General features: G+C 50.1%; 1 protein-coding gene across 2 annotated transcripts in view; it reads right to left on the minus strand.

The window, feature by feature from the left end:
- Positions 1-3,580: 3,580 nt before the first annotated feature.
- Positions 3,581-20,517, minus strand: part of EPB41L5 (erythrocyte membrane protein band 4.1 like 5) — a 146,623-nt gene continuing 129,686 nt past the window's right edge. The window contains exons 21-25 of one of the 2 annotated variants that reach the window (XM_082630346.1): positions 19,431-19,521; positions 17,664-17,738; positions 14,162-14,203; positions 13,673-13,803; positions 3,581-7,702 (exon numbers count right to left, since the gene is read on the minus strand). In XM_082630346.1, the coding sequence (XP_082486472.1) occupies positions 7,636-7,702; positions 13,673-13,803; positions 14,162-14,203; positions 17,664-17,738; positions 19,431-19,521 (406 nt within the window). In that variant the 3' untranslated portion in view covers positions 3,581-7,635. Of the gene's footprint in view, positions 7,703-13,672; positions 13,807-14,161; positions 14,204-17,663; positions 17,739-19,430; positions 19,522-20,517 lie in introns of both variants that reach the window. The other variant, XM_082630345.1, reaches the window with a different exon arrangement.

Below are 20,517 nucleotides of genomic sequence, written 5' to 3' on the forward strand. Positions count from 1 at the left end.
ATCCCAGAATAGGTCTCTATGGCACATTAATAGTTTTAAGCTGGTTGTTTTCCGGGAAACAGCAGGCGTAGAAGAAATTCTGAGAACCAAGTAGGAGTCACCGTTTTGTACGAGACAGGGACATTTACCAGGGGACTCTCCCTATGCAAGGGCGTCCCCCTTGCTGGACCAGGAACACGAGGACGACCGAATCTCTAGCAGCTCCTAGGGACGGGCAAGGTAAGGACTTCAAGAACCTTCCCCTTGTTTACCCGGCCTTCCCTGGTCTCCTCTCATAACCGACTCTGCCCGTCCTCAACGTCCTCTTCTGCCTTTGGGCAAGGGCGGTATCTAAGGTGAGGGCTTCGGCCGTTTGAACAGGCACTCAGGTTGTCTGGGTCTCTCCCAGGTCCACATGTTACTAGACTTTACTGGATTTTCTCCTGTTAATCTGTTTCATGTCAGTTTAATTCTCAGACCAGAAAGAAGAGCCTAGAAGGGCAGAGGGAATTTCTTCCTCCCCGACAGGCATTTGCAGAAGAAGGGGTGAGCAAAATGCGGTCTGTACATACAATATAATTCCATCTTAAAAAGGAAGGGAATCCTGGGCCTCCCTGGTGGCGCAAGTGGTTGAGAGTCCGCCTGCCGATGCAGGGGATACGGGTTCGTGCCCCGGTCTGGGAGGATCCCATATGCCGCGGAGCGGCTGGGCCCGTGAGCCATGGCCGCTGGGCCTGCGCGTCCGGAGCCTGTGCTCCACAATGGGGGAGGCCACAACAGTGAGAGGCCCGCATACCGCAAAAAGAAAAAAAAAAAAAAAAAAAAAGGAAGGGAATCCGGACACCTGCTACAGCATGGATGGACTTTGAGGACATCAGGCTCAGTGAAGTAAGCCAGTCCGGAAAAGACAAGCGCTGCAGGATTCCACGTACATGAGGCACCTAGAACAGGCGCATTCATAGGCACTCTAGAGAGTAGAAGGGTGGGTGCCAGGGCTGGGGGAGGGGAGTCGGTGTTTGATGGGGACAGAGTTTCAGTTTGGGAGCCACGGGAAAGTTCTGGAGCTTATGCCAGTGATGGCTGTACAGCAACGTGAATGTACTTAGTGCCCCTGAGCTGGACACTGAAAAATGGTGCAATGGGAAATCTTATGCATATTGTATCAGTTTAAAAATTTTCAATTTAAATTGTTAAAATGGGTAAAGTGGTAAGTCACATATTTTATCCCCGTTTTTGAATTTTTTAATTAAAAATTTTTATTAAAAATTTTTATTTATTACCGTTTGGTAATAAATTTTACATCATATAGCTTTCACCACAATAAAAAAATTTTTTTAATAAAAAACTTTTCAAAAGCTCCTTGGAGGGGAGAAGAAAGTGCAAACGCAGGAACAACAAGTTCCCCCAGCCCCTAGCCCCCGGCCTCCCCGAAGCCACAGAGCCGCCCTGCAGAGAGGCCCGCGGCGGGCAGTGGGGCCTGTGCCTGGGCAGCGGTGCAGACCGGGGGACCGCTGACCCACCCTGTGTCCCTGCCCGGCTCAGGGCAGCAGTGGCGGCCCCCTGTCAGCCCTCCGGGCGAAGCAGGGCCCGAGGGCAGGGGTGCGGGGAGGGCGGACGTCCACCCGAGACTACGAAGGGCGCCGGTCCCCACCCTACCCAGCGGCTGAGACTGCAACAGAGTCGGGGTCCTGCCCTGAGGCCTCGAGCCCTGTGCACCGCCCACCCCGGGGCTCCTGGGCGTGTCCTCCCGCAGCCTCGGGAGTGCGCTTGGAGGCAGGCGGGGGCACAGAGGCTCGCGGTGCCTTCTGAGGGTCTGTCAGGCTGGCTCCTGCAGGACCGACGGAACACAAGCCCCGGGCCTCCTGGGGCTCTGACAGCGCGAGTCCACACGGCCACCGCCTCCTGCCCCACCTGCCCCAGTTCACGGCCACTGGGCCTTCGCCGGCCACGCCCGGCCTGGGCTGTCCTGAAGCTCTCTCTGGCGTAAGAACACCCGTGGGTGTGTCCAGTCCTTGCAGAAGAAGAGCCATCGGCCCACAACTGCACCCCGTGGGTGTCCCCCGGGCCGGGCGGCCTCCTGTGACTTCTCTCTCAACTCGGCGCAGCTGGGGCTCCGGCAGGGCTGCCCGTGGACGCTGCCGACCCACAGACCGGGCCGGGCCTGGCTGTCCGTCGGAAGGGCGAACACAGAGCCACTTTCCTCTGCGCCACCACCAAGCGGGCCGATCCCTGCCCCGGCCTCTCGGCCCCTCGGGCTAGACGGTGCCTGCCTGCGGGTGCTCCCTGGCCCCCTCCACCCCGCACGCTCAAACGCAGCCAAGCCTGGGGCAGCAGCCGGCCTGCAAGTCCCCTCTGGGCCTGTGGCCGGACGGGAGGAGAGAAACGTGTGTGTCTCGTAAGCCCGCCCTGGTGCCCGCCCTCAGTGAGGCACGACGGAGGGGTGGCTCGGCGTCCCACCCTGCACCCTGGGGTCCGAGGCGGAGAGGGCAACGGCCGTCCGAGACCCTGCTCCTGGGTCACGGTGAAGGAGAGGTGCAGGCTGCCAGAACAGCACAGCAGCACGCGGAGGACGACCCCCCTGCGGCTTCCACGCGGGGATCACCACACCCGACTTTTTGAGAAGCGCCCTGAGGCTTCCTGGCCCCCGGGACACAGGAGGTGCCAGGCCTGGGGCTCGGGGTCTGATGCCCGGGGCCCACTGTTTGCTGTGCGTCCTGCAGCGTGGTGTCCGCTGGTCACCTTCCGAAGTTTGAAGGAGCTCCCCCGTGTTGGGGGGTGGCGGGAGGTTTGGGGTTACTGGTGGGGACACGACGCCCCTGTGCAGAACAGCCTGGCACCCGCGAGGTGCTCAGTCACTGGGTGCTGTCCGCCCCCCCAAGCACGCTGGGCTCGGAAACGCACAGCCCTGCCCGTGTGCCTCTCGGCTTCACTCTGCGGGTGTGGGAACCCGGGGCCCCCGCAGGAGAACCAGGGCTGCTGAAACGGCAGGGCAACCGGGTCTTGGGGCCCCGGCTTCACCGGCTCCCTGGGAGCCTGGGGGAGGACGCGCCCTCCCGGATGAAGAGGCCCGGAGGGCCCAGGCTCCCTCGGCTGTCCCACTTCGTTCTGCCTTTGGTTTCAGGGGGAGCCCTGCAGCTCGGGGGACACAGGGCAAGGTCGGACGTGGCTTTCCTTGCTCCAGGACAAGCCCTCTTCTCAGTTCAAAGGGGTCCTCCCTGGGCCTAAGATGACCGCAGGGCAAGGGAGGGAGAACAGGGCGCAAGGAGCAGCAGCACGGGGGTGGCCGGCCACCAGGTCTCGCGGGAAGTGGGCGGCGGGGCGGGGTTGCTCCGGCCCCACGCTGCTCCTCCTAGGGTGCGCTGGGGACGGCCGGGGGCGTTTCCAAACTTTCCGAACGCCTCGAGCCCGAGTTACACCGTCGCTCTGCAACGCACGCTGCGCGCCGCGGGGCTGCTTCCACTTCCCCTTGGAATCGTGCGGCAGCGGCTCGTGCGGAGAGTTCTGCTGAGGAGAGAAATGCCCAGCAGGTGGGTACTGCGCGTCCAAGAAACCGGAGCAGCTCATCACGCGTGAGTGTTTCACAAAAGCTTTATTTGTGGTCACATCTACGGCCGCCATCTCAGTGTACAAACAGCTCACAGCTGAGCGCAGCGCTTCTAGTACAAGTCGTATAAAACTGTGGACACGTGGCGTGAAGAGTGCACTTGATAAAAAAATAAATTACACTTTAAAAGCTACTGCAAAGCTTTACACAGATAAAAAGTAAACACAAAATAGTTAGTGAGGTCCTTGTAACTGTCTATCGTATCCAGCTATGAAGAGCCAAAGAGCAGGGCTCTGTGCCCGAACGCCTCTCCGACAAAGAGAAACCTGGAGCGTGCCTGAGCCGGTGTCCGCACCACGGTGACACAGGGGTCCCTGGACACCACGTCTCAGAGCCAGAGACAAGCACAGCTCCGCACCTGCGGCCTCGGCCCAGCCGGCTCGGGGCAAATCTCTGTGAACCAAGCAACGTCCCTCATCCTGCAGGCTAACACAGGTAGCAGGGGCTTCCCGCTTTCTTCTGACCACTCAGGAGCCACGGCGGTGAGAGCACAAGAGGACAAGTGATGCGGCAACGTGCATTATGCTCTAGAGGCCTCCAGGCTTCAAGCAACCAAAAGGCTGAGGGCAACATGCATCAGAAGTGCGGAGACCTGGCAGCCTTCGGGGACGGAGGCCAGGCCTGCCCCGGCCCACACGTGAGTGAGGGTGCCGAGGCCTCCAGGGCCAGCCCGCCCACAGAGCCCATCTGAACACGGGCCGTACGCAGCCGGGCCCTCGCCAGCCCTGCTCCGGACACAACTGCCTGCTGGCCCGCCCTCGAGGAGAAGCTGAGGCCCTGGCTTCTCCGGGGCCTGACTCAGAAGAACAAGAGAGCCTTTCCCGTGTCAGTGGCCGCCACACAGCTCTGCTCTCGGAGGCTTTTGCAGTGACCCTGGCGCTGGTCTGAGAGGAGACAGGCAGGGCGGCCAGAGCCGAAACACAGGAGGACAAGCAGTCAAGACGCAGGGCTGCCCCAGGCTCCACCCTCACCTGCCCACAGAACACGTGTGACCGCGCACGCACACACAAAAAGGACAAAAGCCTAGTAGACTAGAAGACACTTTCTTAACGAGATTTTTTTCTTAAAACAACATCCACATTTTAGACAAGCAGCTAAGGGTGCGTCTGAATTTATCAAGAGCAAAGGAATCTAATCACTCCGTTGCTCATCAGGGTTTCCTCAGGGCAGGAATAAAAGGGCGATGGACCTTCCTGTGCACACAGGGGACACTGCGACCTCTGCGAGGTCCCCGGGAAACAGGATATTCCACACGTTCTGAAGAGGATTTGGGGAGAAAACTGACACGTACCCACCTCACTGTAAGCCCCCAGGGCCAGCTCTCCCTTCCCTGACCTTGCCCGGCCAGGACCTAAAGCCAGCTGCTCTGAGCTTCGCCCCTTCCACTCCCCAGCCACCAAGACCAAGGCAGCAGCAGGGGGCCCCCCGCGAAGCACCAGAAAGCGCAGACGCTCGCAGACCAACGAGGCAACTGCAAGAGGACACACACAGCCCCCCAGCCGGAGCCCCGGAGCCTGCTCACAGCCGCAACTCCATCATCCCAGCTCCTAGGGAGTTAGCAGAGCGAAAGCTGGTCTGGAAAGAAGGTGACACAGAGCTGAGCCTGTGGCTCAAGCAGGCTTCTGTCATCTCTGCCAAACGGCTCAGCTATAAACCCCCCGTCGTCCTGCTCTTTCCAAATACGTGCTCGTCCCTCCTGACTGGACCAACCACGGCCAGCGCTCTCCTCAGCTACACTGTCCTACTGCACGGGAGCCTCTCGAGACACAGAAAAACTTCCCGCCCAGCCAGCCATCGTTTAGAATAGCCACTGGGCTGTTTCAGCTCATCCGGGGACCAGAGCTGCACTCGGCTGATCGGATAGTTCCGATGGGCAGGAGGATGCTAAGATCTTCTGTCACCGGAAGCCGTGACGAGGGCCAGCAGCCGGCAGGGCTGCCACAGTGAGATGCCGTCCCCCCAGTGTAACCACCTGCGTCCTGGTGCAGAGCCACCGCACACCTGGCTCCCTGCCAGCGTCCTTCCCTGACTCTCACCTGCTGCCCCCCCAGCCCCGCCCCATTCTCAGGTCAGCGGAACAGGGTGAGCGTTACAGACGCGCGGGGACGGCACCTGTGGCAGACAGGAAAGGAAAGGTCTACCTGACAGCTATCGGTTCTGTCAGGGCGAGTTCATTAAAGTATTAATTTCCATATGTGCCATTCTCGCCAGGACATGAGACAGAATTTCCTTTGACCTTGAGATTCAAACGCACTGTAAGAAGGTCCCTATCAGTGTTCCGACTGCCACGAATACACGTACCTGAAGACACAAAGCTTACGGAATATTCTCAACAACTTAATTCCAAAATCTAGAAAGCTGCTCTGTGACCAGAAGCGCACCTTAACCTTCCACCTCCAGGGTCGTCGCTGTGCTGGAAACTTGACGCCCAGTCCAGCACGTCGCAGCTCAAGTCCCTGGTTCTAGGTGTCATCAGAGCTGCGAGAAAATCTGTTTGACGATTACGAAGTGGCACGCGCTCCCCCAACGGAATCCACGAGCTCCGGATAGCTAACGGCTAAGGGGAGACAGCCAACAAGGAGTGCCAGCTGGCCTTCCTTCGGCAGAACTGTTTGGTGAAAAAGTCGTTTCCAAGCCCTCCGGCCCCCTGGGAGCGGCACAAGATTAAGATCCTAGGGCTTGCCAGTCAGACAAGAGTGTGCGTTTGCCTGAGCGTGATTATGTTACAGGGAACCCAGGACCATCCAAAACATGGGAGTTTTAAAGATCTGAAAACTGGACGTTCTTTTATGGTGGACAGCAGACGCTAACACTCAATTACGTGCACGTCGCAGGGCAGCAAACCCAAACCAGATTCCAGGAGGTACAGTTCAACATCAGCGCTTGGTACCAGGGATTCACAAGAACTTTACCAACGTGGGTTCCAGATCACCCTCATTCCCCACAGCAACTGAGCTTTCCTTTACGCAGTCCAAAGTTTTGAAGCTAAAATAGTGCTTCTCTGGGTGTTGAAATTCTTCTCCCTGTTCTCTATAATGAGCATATGGTGCTTTAACATCCAGACTTTTTTGTACAGATGGAAAGGAATGAGGAAACTCTAGAGAACCCTTTTTAACTAACACAACATCCCTATCATTCTTTCAGTACCTCGCATTTAGTTTCAGACATGAATCCCCTCAACCCAATTCCCTATTTCTATCCTGGCATTTTGTTTCCTTCAGTTTACACCACCTGAATTTATTCAGCTTACATTAAAAGGAAATGGAGCCTATGTCCAAATGGGGACCTGGAAACTACTGTGCTCTCCTTCGCTGCCTGAGTCAACCTCGGCCTTCAACCGCACGCAGCCCAGGGAGCCGTGTGGACGCCTGGAGGTCTCTGCGGCCACCTCCAGCCCCTTCCAGGCCGAAAGCTACAGGACGCGCGTGTGCTCCACGCAGGTGTGCTTCCCGACGGACGGCTGGGCTGAAAAACTGTGCCAGGCAACTGATTCCTCTGTAATTCTTCTCAAGGTCTATCTTACCTTGATGTAAACTTGGAGTATTAAGATAGCCAGTCCAGCAAAAAGTAAAAAGTATGGGAGACATCTGAAAACCCTCTGTATTCTAAAAACCTCTCTTTAGTAATAATTAATCTACCTTAATTCCCGATTTCCAGGCAATGCACAGAAGGGCACAATTTCTATAGCAGGCGTTCAGATCAAGGACACTCACCCTGACACCAGAGAGAGAAGTAATCTTCCCAGTCACAACCACTGGGCGGAGCAAAGAGCTCGAGGAAACCACGGGGAAAGGGACCCCCGCGGCAGGAATTCACAACTTCAAATGAAATTAGAGAAGGTAAAAGATCAGAGACGCTCACTTGGGCTAACGTGTAGTGTAATTACGCCCTTCCAGCTGGACGGAAATGTAACTGCTTTGTTCACAGAGATGAAGTCACACCCGGGTGAGCTTTTTTACCCACAAGTGCAGAACCAGCTCCAGCAGAAGTGGACTCCAGGACGGACGGCTGGAGGGCCCGGCCTCGGGTCCCAGGTGAGGAGCGGCCGCCCCTCAGAGCTCTGTTGTCAGCAAACACTTCTGCTTCAAGGTGGCTTCTCCAGCAGAGGCTGGAGCCGAGCTGACAGGAAGAAAGAATACGTTACTCACTTTTTGGAAAATGAAAAGACCATCCAAGGCGGAAGCGACCTGCATTTCTCCCAAGCGCCTCACGGAGCATGCGGAGAGTAAAGAGGAGCGTGTAGTCGCGCTTAACGTAGGCAATTCTGCAGAGGGTCATTTTCTAGATAACTGATGCTTATTCCATCTTGAAATGGAACCTAAAGACATCAATTTCCCCTGCTTCCTTGGACAAAATACACCGAACAGACACCTCATTCCTTGCTGAGCCAGGGCTGTCACAGAACACAGAGGACAGGGCTGTGCACCATGGCAACACATTCGCCAAGCACCAAGGCCGGGGGTCCTGGGTGTCCTCACGCGGCCCCCGCGGTGGGTCTGAGCCCCGCACCACCTCCTCTGCTGCGTCAGAGGTGAAGCAGGAGTAAGACCGCGCCGCTCCGCCACAGGGCAAGGGCGTGCGCACAGGTGCGGGCTTCAGGGAGACGGAAAACGAATGATACCAGAGTCCGAAGGCCAGAGGTTAACATCGCGGATGTGCTATCGAGACGTGCGAACGAAACAGCTGCCACTGGAGCCCCCTTCCGCACTTCCACTCCACGGAGACGACACTGCCGACTGGATTTTCCTGGTACTTCCCTTCTTGTTCTGGACCCCTGGTTCTCAAAGCGTGGTCCTGGGACTTGTCATAAATGCGAGTTCTTAGGCCCCGCCCCTGGCCCACTGGCCCAAAGCCTCAGGACGGCCCAGCGCCTGTGCTCTAACAAGCCCTCCAGGCGGCCCCACCAGCTGCCGCGGTCCTCGCTGTTCTCAGGGGTGTGTTTCCACAATGACACACAGTCCTCCCTAATAGTCAGCGTCTGCTATAGTTACATAAATATTTCCACAGCTCACTATGGGTGTACTGTATCTCTCTTCTTGTACAATTTGTTTTTTCGTTGCAACTGCTTGCTCGGCGTCCAATACTTCGTTTCTAATTTATCCTTAACCTTCGTTTCTAATTTTGCCTTAACCAAACACAACCAGGCTTCTGTTCTCAGGTAATTTTGTAAAATAGGGGGCGGGCCCTGTGCTGGTCGTTTTCCCTCGACAATATCCTTCCTGGAGCTCCACAGCCTCCTCTTCTAATCTGTACAGGCTCCTTTCTAGGCCTGCTTGGAACTTCCCTTCACTTTCCTCCTGGTAAATTCCGACACCTGTTTCCTGGGTCCCCTGTTTTCTTTCTTAGACAATCACCTTGTTTTGATGGAACACATCCTCCACTTAAGTAGCTTCCTGAGGAAGGCCGCCTTAGAAGCACGTATTTTAGAGAAACTCCACGTTTTAAAATGTCTTCATTTCCTTTTTTTTTTTTTTTGGCCGTGCTGCACGGCTGGCAGGATCTTACCAGGGATTGAACCCGGGCCCTGACAGTGAAAGCACCGAGTCCCGACCACTGGACTGCCAGGGAACTCCCTAGAATGTCTTCATTCTAATCTCACCATTGATAGCTTGGGTATAAAACATGAGGTGAAAAATGATTTTCTTCCAGAACTCTGAAGGCACTGCTCTATTATCTTCTAGCTTTCAGTAAAGTCTGCTCTCATTCAGATTACCAGCCCTTTGTATGAACTCTTTTTCCCCCGCTCTGAAGACTTACATCCTCTCTCATATTCTGAAACTTCACGATGTTCCTTGCTGTTGTCTATTTTCATTCTGTTACTGGATACTCACTGGGCTCCTTTAATCTAAAAAGGCAAGTGCTTCTGTCCTGGGAAGTCTTAATTTCTTTCTTGGACACTTTTATTTACTGTGTTTGTTCTTCTGGACCTCCAATGATTCACATAATGCACTTCCTAGACCAATCTCCAATCTTCTTTTCTCTCCCAATTTTCAACTTTTTGTTCTACATTTTTGGGGATTTCCCCAATCTTACCCTTCCGTGCATTCTTTGAATTTTATTTTTAACATGGTTAATAATTTCCAAGAACACTTTATTTTCTGTTCCTTTTCTTTTTTAATTTCCTGTTATTGTTGCATGGATACAGTATCTTCTTTCTCACACTATCACTTCGCAAAGTTTTTGATGCTCACATTCCTTTATTTCCTCCTTGTTTCTTTTTCAAGTTGACCTGCTCTGGTTTTCCCTCAAACACCTGATAATCTTTGACTCTGTTCACATTTAAGAGGGAAGCGGCATGCTCACACTTAAGCATGAAGCACTGGAACGCTGTCTGAAAGCTGTGCACGTGTGGGCAAAATCCACTAACTATGGGCTTCCAAGTCCAGTTATCAGATTTCCTGCGATCCACAAAAGTCAGTCTCTCTGGGCCTTTTTCTTCGCGCAGTCAGGTTCTCTAGAGAGCAATCCTCTGAATTTCTCACCTGAGACGTTTATACATGGCCCACAGCATTCTGGAGGCTGGAAACAGAAGGAAGGCTGGGGGTCTCACCCCTTGGCATGTGGACACTGGGTTAACCTCCCTCAGCTCAGGGCCTTCCTCCCAACAGGGTCCCCAGATGCAGGGCCCCGCCCGCCCAGCTCCTCCAGAGGGGAGCCTCCAGAATCAGGCCGGCATCGGCGGGGCGGGGAGGGGGAGTGTCTGAGGGGCACATTCTCAGCCCCACCTCGGACCCACCTTCCCAACACTTGGTGCCTCAGCTCCTGAGCCAGCCCGGGTGCTAGAGCGTGGACTGGCTTCGTAGTTTCCCAGTTTCCACCCCCTCGCCTTTTCAGGCTTAGATCTCAGCTTTCTCCTCTCTGCCAAGCTGGTCACCATTTACCTGTCATTTAGCTGCTCCTAAAACTTGCTCGGTAATCTCAGCTGCTGTTGTTTCCTCTCCTGTTCTTTAACTTAAAAATAAAATTCACACAGCGCACACCCCAAGTAAATCTGAATCTGTACAGATGCAACCCCATCACCATTCTTTTAAAAACACGCTACTGATTGTAACATACACAGGCTGAAGTGCACAAATCAGGAGTTGTAAGTTGAGGACCCTGTGCACACTGACCACACCTGTGCAATCAGCACGCAGAACGAGCAACAGAAAGTCACTAGCACTCTGAAACTAGCCACCTCCAGGGTAACCGTTACTTCGGTCTCTGAGAGCTGTGCCTCCTTCCCATCATCATGGGGAGGAGACTCTAAGATGACCCCAATGACCCCCTCCTCCCCCTGAGCACGGCAGGCCCTGTGGTCTGTTCTAACCAATGCAAATGAGCAACGGTAACAACAGGCTGTCACTCCCGCGATTACAGTATACAGATGGCGACCTCTGGCCAGCTGGCAGGCGTCCCACAGCCTTCCTGGTTTGCTGGCTCTGCTGAAGTAAAGGCCCCAGGCAAGTAGCGAGGGCGGCACGGCCTGGAGCCAGCCCTCGGCGGGCAGCCCCTCAGGAGCTGAATTCCGCCAACGGCCATGACTGCAGACCCTCCCAGCTCCGGCCGACTCCCTGAGTGGAGCCTGGGGGAGACCCGCAGCAGAGGGCACAGCTAGGCTGTACCAGACCCCTGACCTGCAGGGAATGGGGTGTAAGCCGCTATTACAGATCAATAAATACCTCATGTAACTGTGTGTGCGCGACTCATCTGTATCTCTCTACCACAGTTACAGTTCATTAGTTTTCACTGACCTAGTCCAGTATTTATCTAGTTAACCGCCAATGGCTTTTAAAAAGTCTTCAGCTTGGACTATGATGAACACAGCTGCTGTAAACATTCCTGTACATGCCTTTTGATGGACACATATTTGTATTTCCATTGGGTATGCATGTAAACGTATTTTCAGCTTTCGTGGATACAGCCAAATCTATGTCCAACACAGTTATTTCAATTTACAGTTTCAGTTGCCCCATAACTTCACCAGTACTTGGTACTATATGAATTTTCACTTGAGCCATTCTAGGTGTATGCAGTAGTATCACATAGTGGTCTGAATTTGTATTTCTCAATAACTTGTCAAGATGGGCCATCTGGATACCCTCTTGTGAACTGCCTATTCAAGTCTTTTGCCAGTTTTTCTATTGAGCTCTCTTTTTCTTATTGATTCACAAGAGCTCTGGATATGAGTTCTTTATGAGAGAGACACAGACAGAGTCAGAGGGAGGGGGAAGTGCAGTTGTCTTCTCCACTGTGTGGCTTCCTTTTTGAGTGCTTGAAATAATATCTTTTGATGAATAGGAGTTGTTTTTTTTTTAATTTTAAAATTTTATTTATTTGTTTATTTTTGGCTGCGTTGGGTCTTCTTTGCTGCATGCAGGCCTTCTCTAGCTGCAGCGAGCGGGGGCCACTCTTCCTTGTGGTGCGCGGGCTTCTCATTGCAGTGGCTTCTCTTGTTGCAGAGCACAGGCTCTAGGAGCGCGGGCCCAGTAGTTGTGGCTCGTGGGCTCTAGAGCACAGGCTCAGCAGTTGTGGCGCACGAGCTTAGTTGCCCTGTGGCATGTGGGATCTTTCCAGAACAGGGCTCGAACCCGTGCCTCCTGCATTGGCAGGCGGATTCTTAACCACTGCGCCACCAGGGAAGTCCCTGAATAGGAGTTTTGGACAAAATCCAAGTTATCAATTTTTCCTGTATGATTGAAGCTTTTTGTGACCTGTTTAAAAAATCTTTGCCTATTTCAAGGCCACAGGATGTTGTTCACTTATATTTTCTTCTAAAAGCTCTATCACTGGACATTTCATATTTAGATTTGCAATCCACCTACAGTAGATTTTGGTGTGTAGTATGAGGTTGGGTCAAGATTAATTTTTTCCCACAAGGATATTTAACTTGTCCGGCTGATTTACTGAAAGGCCGCTCTTTCCCTTCAGCACTGTACTATCATTTTTCATAAATCAGGTAAATATACTTGTGTGATTTGTTTCTGGACTCAACTGTTTCACTGATTTACTGGCCATGTTCTCCTTACTGAGATACTGACATATTATATTAGTTTCAGGTGTACTACCTGTCATCTTTGATCTACTTCCTTTATGACTACTTTGCTTTGGGAAGGAATGGAGACAAGCTCTGATGTCATCTGTAAGTTCTCATTTGGAAGTCCTCAAGAACTCGCACTTTACTCTGTGAACTCAATTACGAAGAATTATCACCTGGCCCTCGGCACACAATCCCTATGTTTGCAGTGGGAACTACCAGTCATACAGATGTTTAGGAAAATAGGTCCCATGTCTGTCCTGTTCACGCCTACCTTCAGTGCCGCACACAAGCAATGCCTGGTACCTAGCAGACAGTAAGTGTTTGCTGAGTGAACAATTATATTAAAGACTATGGAGATAAGACAACAATTTTAAAATGAAACTATGAATTTCTCTCAAGTTAATTATCTCTAATAACTTTTCTGTTATAATCAGGGATTTTGTTCTCTAAAGCATCTACTTTGACCAACCCGCATTCTCAACACCAGGAGGATGTGAGAAACAGTAGACATACCAGGAAGACGTCTGAGGTGAGAAATGAGGCAATTACAGATCTTCTGCAAAACAGGCACAGTCTTGGTCCTAACAATTAAAAAGTTGAAGAACTACATGCTGAACAAAAGCTCTGTCTGTGGCAAGTGACATGCTAAAATAAGCTTGTGGTAAAAGCTACGTCAGAGCCCTCACCTTGGGAATCCCCTACCGCACCCTTATCTGAGCCTCTTCCCCTGTATTCATGGACAACCTAACAGTAAAGCATGATAGGAAAAGACGTAAATCAATTTTAAAACAAATACAAAGTCTTAAAGATAAACCTGCTCATATCTTTATCTAATAAAGACTTCATAAAGGAAGAAAGTAAGGTCTACTTCATAATTTTGTAGAAGATTGCTACTGACAAGAAAAAAGAAAAAAACACTACTCTAAATAATAACCACAGAAAAGATTTATTCAGTTTCAATTAAGTTCAACTAGAGAAGAACTGACACTATTGCTTTCAGTACAATTAATTTCGTTATTTTTTCCTCTTAACAGAAGCCTGAGGACTGCACCTGAGAAAAGATTCCTCACCTGGTCACAGCATCCACGAAGAACGGCGCTGGGGGAGAGATGAGGGAGACCACACCGCTGTGGCCAGGCGCCTCCTGCCCGGCCGGCGAGAGCCCGTCGTCTCCCGCGAGCCCGTTAGGGAGGGCGGCACTCTGCTGGGGGAAACACGCGGGCCGTGTGAGCGGAGGCGCCCACACCTGCCCCGCAGCCAGCGCTCAGCCCCGCGTCATCTTCTCCAGTGACCACGGCGATGAGAAGGGTGATGTGTACCGTGACAGCTGCTCTGTTTTTCTACCATCCTTCACATCAGACTTTTATTTTTGTTTTTGTCAGCACCCTTAAGTATTTACAAACAGAAAAATGAAACCTCTAGTTTGAAGCCAGTAGGTTCCATCAGAAGAGATTTGATGATGACCCCATGTTTTCAAGGAAAAATAAGAACCTGGTATTCCTTCAGGCCTCATTCTGAAAGGGTAACGGAAAGAAAAATTGCAAATATCATTAACTTACTGGCACAATCCAACGGGGTGTGATCGTGGATATGGAAGATACCTGAAAAAAGAATTGTACACGTATATTTATTTTTAGGGAAGACTGACTTATTTTCATAATTGTACTCATACTGCTTTCTTCTACTATGAAATGCACTGGGGTGGGGGGCAGGGAGCAGGTCTTCATGGTGCCCTTGAGCTGACATGGACTTCTGAACCCGAGGTCCTTTTCTGCAGCACACGCGCCATATGTCACCACGTAAGAGACTGTCGTAATCTCGAGACTCTCTTTAATCTACTCCCAGAATGCTACTAATGCCACTGCCGCTTTCAGGTCATTCACTAGGACTGTCCCCCACCCCTAGCATCCAACTTAAAATGTATTTTCTGAAACGTCATGTCAGTCCATTACAAATAATCATAGCCTTCTTGGTAGCATGCTGAACAGTGGACTGTGACTGACTCAAATGAAGAGCAAAAAGAAAGTACACAGAAGAAAGCTCTGTCCAGCTACCGTCCATTTTCTAACTCTGCATGGAGGAAAGAGCAATGAAAACAGCCACACTGCTCCTGACGCACAGGGCCTTTGCTATATTCTTTTTAAGGTTTAATTTTCTGCATCTTACTTCTGCATGTGGAATTGTAATCTAATGGACTCTCAACTCCCCCCTATTTTATGGAAGCTTAGACTAGTCCTTGCACTGGTGACAGATTCTGATAAGAAAAAATTAATATAAGTCCAGGTTTTCGTAATCTAGGTAACCACCAAAAGAATAAAAGTACAAAATATGACTTTCCCAACAATATTAAGAAAATGCACTTCTAACCATAGGAAATAAAAGAGAGAGAAAAAAGAAATATGGTAAAAGTAAACAAAAATGGTTTGGCAGAAACAAGTCCTATAATAACCATAATTACAGGAAATATAAATGGATTTAAACTCAATCAGAAGATACAGACTCTCGAATAAGATTTTAAAAACAAGACCCAGCAAAACGCTGAAAGGTCCACTTAAAACCAACAGATACAAAAAGGTTGAAAATAAAATGACAGAAAATTATACATAAGGTGATTCAAACTTAAAGCTAGGGTGTCAATTTTTTATCAGTCAAAAGGGAAATAAAGAGAGGAAAAAAGGGCAAAGAAGGACACTTTAAAGTACTAAAAGGAGCTCAGAAAGTATAATTACCATCAACATATATGCATCTCACAGCCTATCTTCAAAATATACAAAAATTGGAAGATCCAGCAATAGGTAAGAAATGTATTAATCAATAACTGTAGACAGAGATACTAAAGACACCCCAGAAACTGATAGAATATTTGAGAGAATCAGCAGATTGACTACTGAAAGAATTCATCAAGTTTGCCAGACACAAAATTAACTTATGAATTCAATAGTAAAAAAATTAAATACCATTCACAATATCAACAAAACTATGAAGTACTTAGGAGTTAACCTAATGAAGAATAGAGAAGACTTACAGAAAACATTTAGAGACTCTCTATTTTCTGTGAGGTTAAATCCTAAATTCTTTAAATATAATGGGGACAAAAATCTCAATAGCAAAAAACCATGAAGGAACTGGAAATAACAAAAATAGGAAAACATAAAACTTATATTGGGGAGACTGTAACTACAAAACTTTTCGGAGAAATAGGAAATCATGGATGAGAAAAACATATTGTACTCTTGGCTAAGACAAATTATCACAAATATCTCAGTTCTTTCCACAAGTTAATTTATGAATTTAACGTAATTACAAATAAAAATTCAAAGGCTTTCAGAGGGAGTGAGACTTGACAAAGTTATTCTAAAAATCATCTGAAAGAATTAACAAGCAAAAACAGCAAAACACCTGCATAATGATGCTGGACTGGCCTCACCACATTATCAAAATCACTTAAAAAGTTATTAGAGGTCTTCCCTGGTGGTGCAGTGGTTAAGAATATGCCTGCCAATGCAGGGGACACGGGTTCGAGCCCTGTTCCGGGAAGATCCCACATGCTGCAGAGTAACGAAGCCCATGAACCACAACTATTGAGCCTGCGCTCTAGAGGCCGTGAGCCACAACTACTGAGCCCGCATGCCACAACTACTGAGCCTGCGCTCTAGAGCTCGCGAGCCACAATTACTGAGCCCACATGCCACAACTACTGAGCCTGCACTCTAGGGCCCGCGAGCCACAACTACTGAGCCTGTGCTCTAGGGCCCGTGTGCCACAACTACTGAGCCTGCATACCACAACTACTGAAGCCCACGCGCCTAGAGCCCGTGCTCCACAAGAGAAGCCTCCGCAATGAGAAGCCCGCGCACCGCAACCGAGAGTAGCCCCTGCTCGCCGCAACTAGAGAAAGCCTGCACGCAGCAACGAAGACCCACTGCAGCCAAAAAAAAGAAAAAAATTATTAGAAGAGTATTACAGTTCTAACAGAAAAATCAGTAAGTGTAATAGAATAGATAGCTCGTATGTAGAATCTAAAATGCATCATAGTCTGCATTTTTATTTAAAACATTCTAAATTTGTAGGGAAGGAAAAATATATTAGTGATTAAAAAATGTCTTTAATCAAAGTGGTTTTCATCACTGTATGACCCCCACCTGTGAGAAGCAGTAAGTGTTCTGAGTTGGGCCTGAAGGGCTCCTCCGGGCTCTGGGCCATCTTGCATTGGCCTTAGAAGTTACCTCTTTCATCTGGTTAAAGGATTATTGCAGCCTGATACTGGCAACATCCCTTTTATTTTCTGCTTGCTCACCTGGTAAAGTCTCTGTGATTATGGCCCTAAGCTGGTGGTTCCCGGCCCACACCCACATCACTGCGACCGTGTCAGAAATGCAGCTTCTTGGGCCCCAGCCCACATGCACCACATCCGAAAGCCCGAGAGTGGAGGCCAGCAATCTGTGCTTTCCTACTCTCTCCAGTGATGCAGACACACACCTGAGTGTGAGGGCTGGTGACCTACGCAAACATCGGGGGAAGGACCGCCCTCACTTGCAAGCCTTCGAGTGACCCCTACGGCAACTCCTGCCACGCCACTCACAAGGCACTAAATGAACTGTGTACCTTTCACCCCAGTATGTCCCTGGAGGGGAGGGACTGCTTCCTCTTTGTATTATGGTCACAGTACTTAACACGGTATCTCCCAAACTCAAATAATGATCAATGTGTGTAATGCCAACCACTCTTATGCTCCCACCTTCCTGTAAATGCTTTTAACAATCGGAGGTCTTACTGTCTGAACTCTTCAGAAGCTGGTTTACACCCACAAGTCCCTCTCACACCACTTAATAGGGTGCTGAACTACAGAGGCTCAGCAACATGTGGTTGCTGCCCAGCGACAAACAGATTCAAGTGGGCAGAACTTCACTACAGAAAGGCAATGCTAGGTGGTTACCGACATATAAACTCTTCCTAAATGGAAAGTTCTACTAAACTGCAGAAAAGGCAAGAACTGGAATCTACTGGGAACATTTTCAAGCAGAAATACCTTTCCATCCTGCTGTTATAAAGCCTATTTACCTGAGGTGTGGTTGTGTGGTCAATGAGATTCTCAGTTAGAGATAAAAGCAAGGCATCCAATTCATCTGTAGCATCCTACAGAAAACAAGATACATGGATGTTAAGTGACCCGTTAGTCACCAGATTAGATTTTTTCCATATCCTCTCAATGTATAATTTGGACCCAGGCCTGGATGGTGTTAACCTTTAAACAAAGGGGACCCTCAGGAATCATGATTATTAGTGATTCCACTTTTGTTTGGAGGGGAACCTAGCCTACAGTCAGAACTTTAAAAAGCTAAAGTGTCGTGTGAATTTCCATACAACTATTCCTTCTGGTGAGACAAAACACGCGTAGGGTTAGGACCGTCCCGGCTCTCAGTTCTTAAACCAGAAGGCAGAGGCTAAAGGTTCAGCCCAGGAGACGATGACTAAGGACACGCCTGAACTTGCAATGCTTCTTTATCCACATGGATGCTTCACTGTTCACAAAGAGTATCATATAACCCCCCCCCCATAGATGTTAATACTTTTGTCTAGTTACTATTTGAAGCACCGTATAGAAACAGAGTTCTGTACTGCAGTGTGTGTGTGTCTCTGGGCACAGGAAGAAGTTTAAAAGGATAACAGATCAAATTCCAGTCTGGAAATAAGAGAAGTAAGCATCCAGGGTGTAGTCCATAACAAAAAAGGCCCTTCATTTATACATTTCTGCCTGTCTGTCTTCAGGCCACGGTGCGTTTCCTGTTCGATGTCAACTGAAGTTTAATCGCACATATGAAAACCTGCCTGTCTCCGCCCACCCCCCCTCCCCCTCCACCCCCTGGTACCCTGTGACCTGAGTGGGCCCCCCAGGCGGCCGGTGCATATGTCTACCACAACGTTTCAAAATTCTCTCTCCAACTGTGCTGGAAGCAGTTTGGAAGAAGAGGCCACGTTTCACTCATTTTGAATTTTCAAAGCCCGTCACGCCATCTGGTACAACGTGCAGTAAATCTCTGGGCTAAGTGTCCTTCTCTGCTCCAGAAACATCTCGGGCTCCACCTAACGACTTTCAGTGATCAGAGATGTCAGTGTTTCTTTTTAGAATTTTAATTAGAGAAAGGAATCTCCTGATTAAAGGTATTTTAGGTTGAGTTTTTTTTTTTAAACCCCTAAGTCTGAAAAACCATACATCTGAATATTAACTACACACTGTCTTTGGGTAGTGGGAATCAGGTGATTTCTAATGTGTTGTTTTCATGAAACGTTTGGTAAACTTCTACAATAAATGTGGTTACACAATAAAAGAACAAAATGGTAAATGTTCATCTACAAAAATAATTTTTTGTTTAACTTGGGCATGAGCTGGGTCTCTGTGACCTGTGACCTGCTAAGGCTGTGGGGCACACGGACAGAGGAGAGGCAGGATTTGAGACAAGCTGGTTATGTTACCACACAATCAGTGTCAGAAAGTCAATTTCAATCCATCAATATTTATTTAGTGCCTGTTATGTGTCATGTGCAGCCTGAGACACTAGGGAAGCATAGCCCGAATCCCAAACCCAAAAACACCGAGACCCCCTAAAAACAAAACTACCAACAAATACCTCAAAAATGGAGAAGAAACCCTGAGCTGCTCTTGGAAGGGATGTGACGATAGGATTCTCCCTAGAGAAGTGAGGCTCAACGCTCTGCTCACAGCTGACGTTCTGGTGGCCGTCAGAGATCACCAGGTGTCCCGTACAAGCAGGGTTCGAGGCAGGGGAGTCTCTGTGGAGCACCCTTGGAAGCGGAAGGAATCGTTACCTTTAGCGCAGGCCCATTTTCTGCAGGCGTGGTTCGCATCGGAATGAGAGACCCTCCAGGGACGGGCATGGCGTGCTCATTTAACTCAGCACTAGAAAGACAAAGGTAGGTTCGCGTCACGGACGACCGACGCAGGAGCAACAGGCAGCGTGCTGAAGGAGGAGGCTGGGGAAGTAGGGTAACTGCCCCGCAGGGGAGGAAGAGACAGCGGGGGCGGGGGGGACCAGACAGTGGTCCGCGCTGCCCCGCACGCCGCTGTGAACCCCTCTCCACCCATCGCATAACAGGTTCACAACCAGGTCAGACCCGTTCACTACTGCTTTCCTTCCCTCCTAAAGCTCAATGAAATGACAGAAAAGATTTCTTTTTAACAAAAGAATAAACTCATAAAACTTCAGAACCAATAAAGGATGTCAGAGGTAGCTCAGGAGCTTTGAGGAAATGCTGAAAACCGTGAAACGCACAGTACAAGAGGTGATTTCAGGGTTATGGGCAGATTAGATGCTACAGTCTGCTCCAAAGAGCATCCAATCTAGAGAAATCATGTAAAAGACAAGGCAGATACACAAAACAAGACAGACAGATACACGAAGAAGACAGATCAAGAACGGGACAGCTCAGTGACACGGAACACCTGAGACGCGGAGAACAAGGCAGGAAGCCCCTTCAGGAGGCGGGCGGGAGCACTCCACTGCACAGGGCAGCAGCCCACCTCTAGGGCTCCAGACATGGTGGCAGGATTGGCCCGGGAGAGGATGCCAGCAGGAAGGACAAGGACGCCAACCCCAGGTGAGGATCACAAGAACAGGAGCAGCTTACAGACAGCTTCAACGCCAGGGAGGAAACGGGGAAGCCAAGAGACCATCACCCACCAGGACGACACACCCGGCAGGGACCCCAGTCCTCTCCAGCATCACTGGAAAGCATGCAAGTGACAGGAGCAGTGCCCGTCTGATCCCACAGGGAGACTGAGAAAAAACAAGAGGCAAATCCTAGATGGAAAAGTCAGCCTTGGGAGCTAGACGGAAGCTAGGACCACTGCAGCCACAGCACTGAGGCACACAGAGGCAGAGAGATGAAAAGTAAG

This window comes from Mesoplodon mirus (assembly GCF_964341445.2).
Source record: "Mesoplodon mirus genome assembly, chromosome: 8".
Lineage (NCBI taxonomy): Eukaryota > Metazoa > Chordata > Mammalia > Artiodactyla > Ziphiidae > Mesoplodon > Mesoplodon mirus.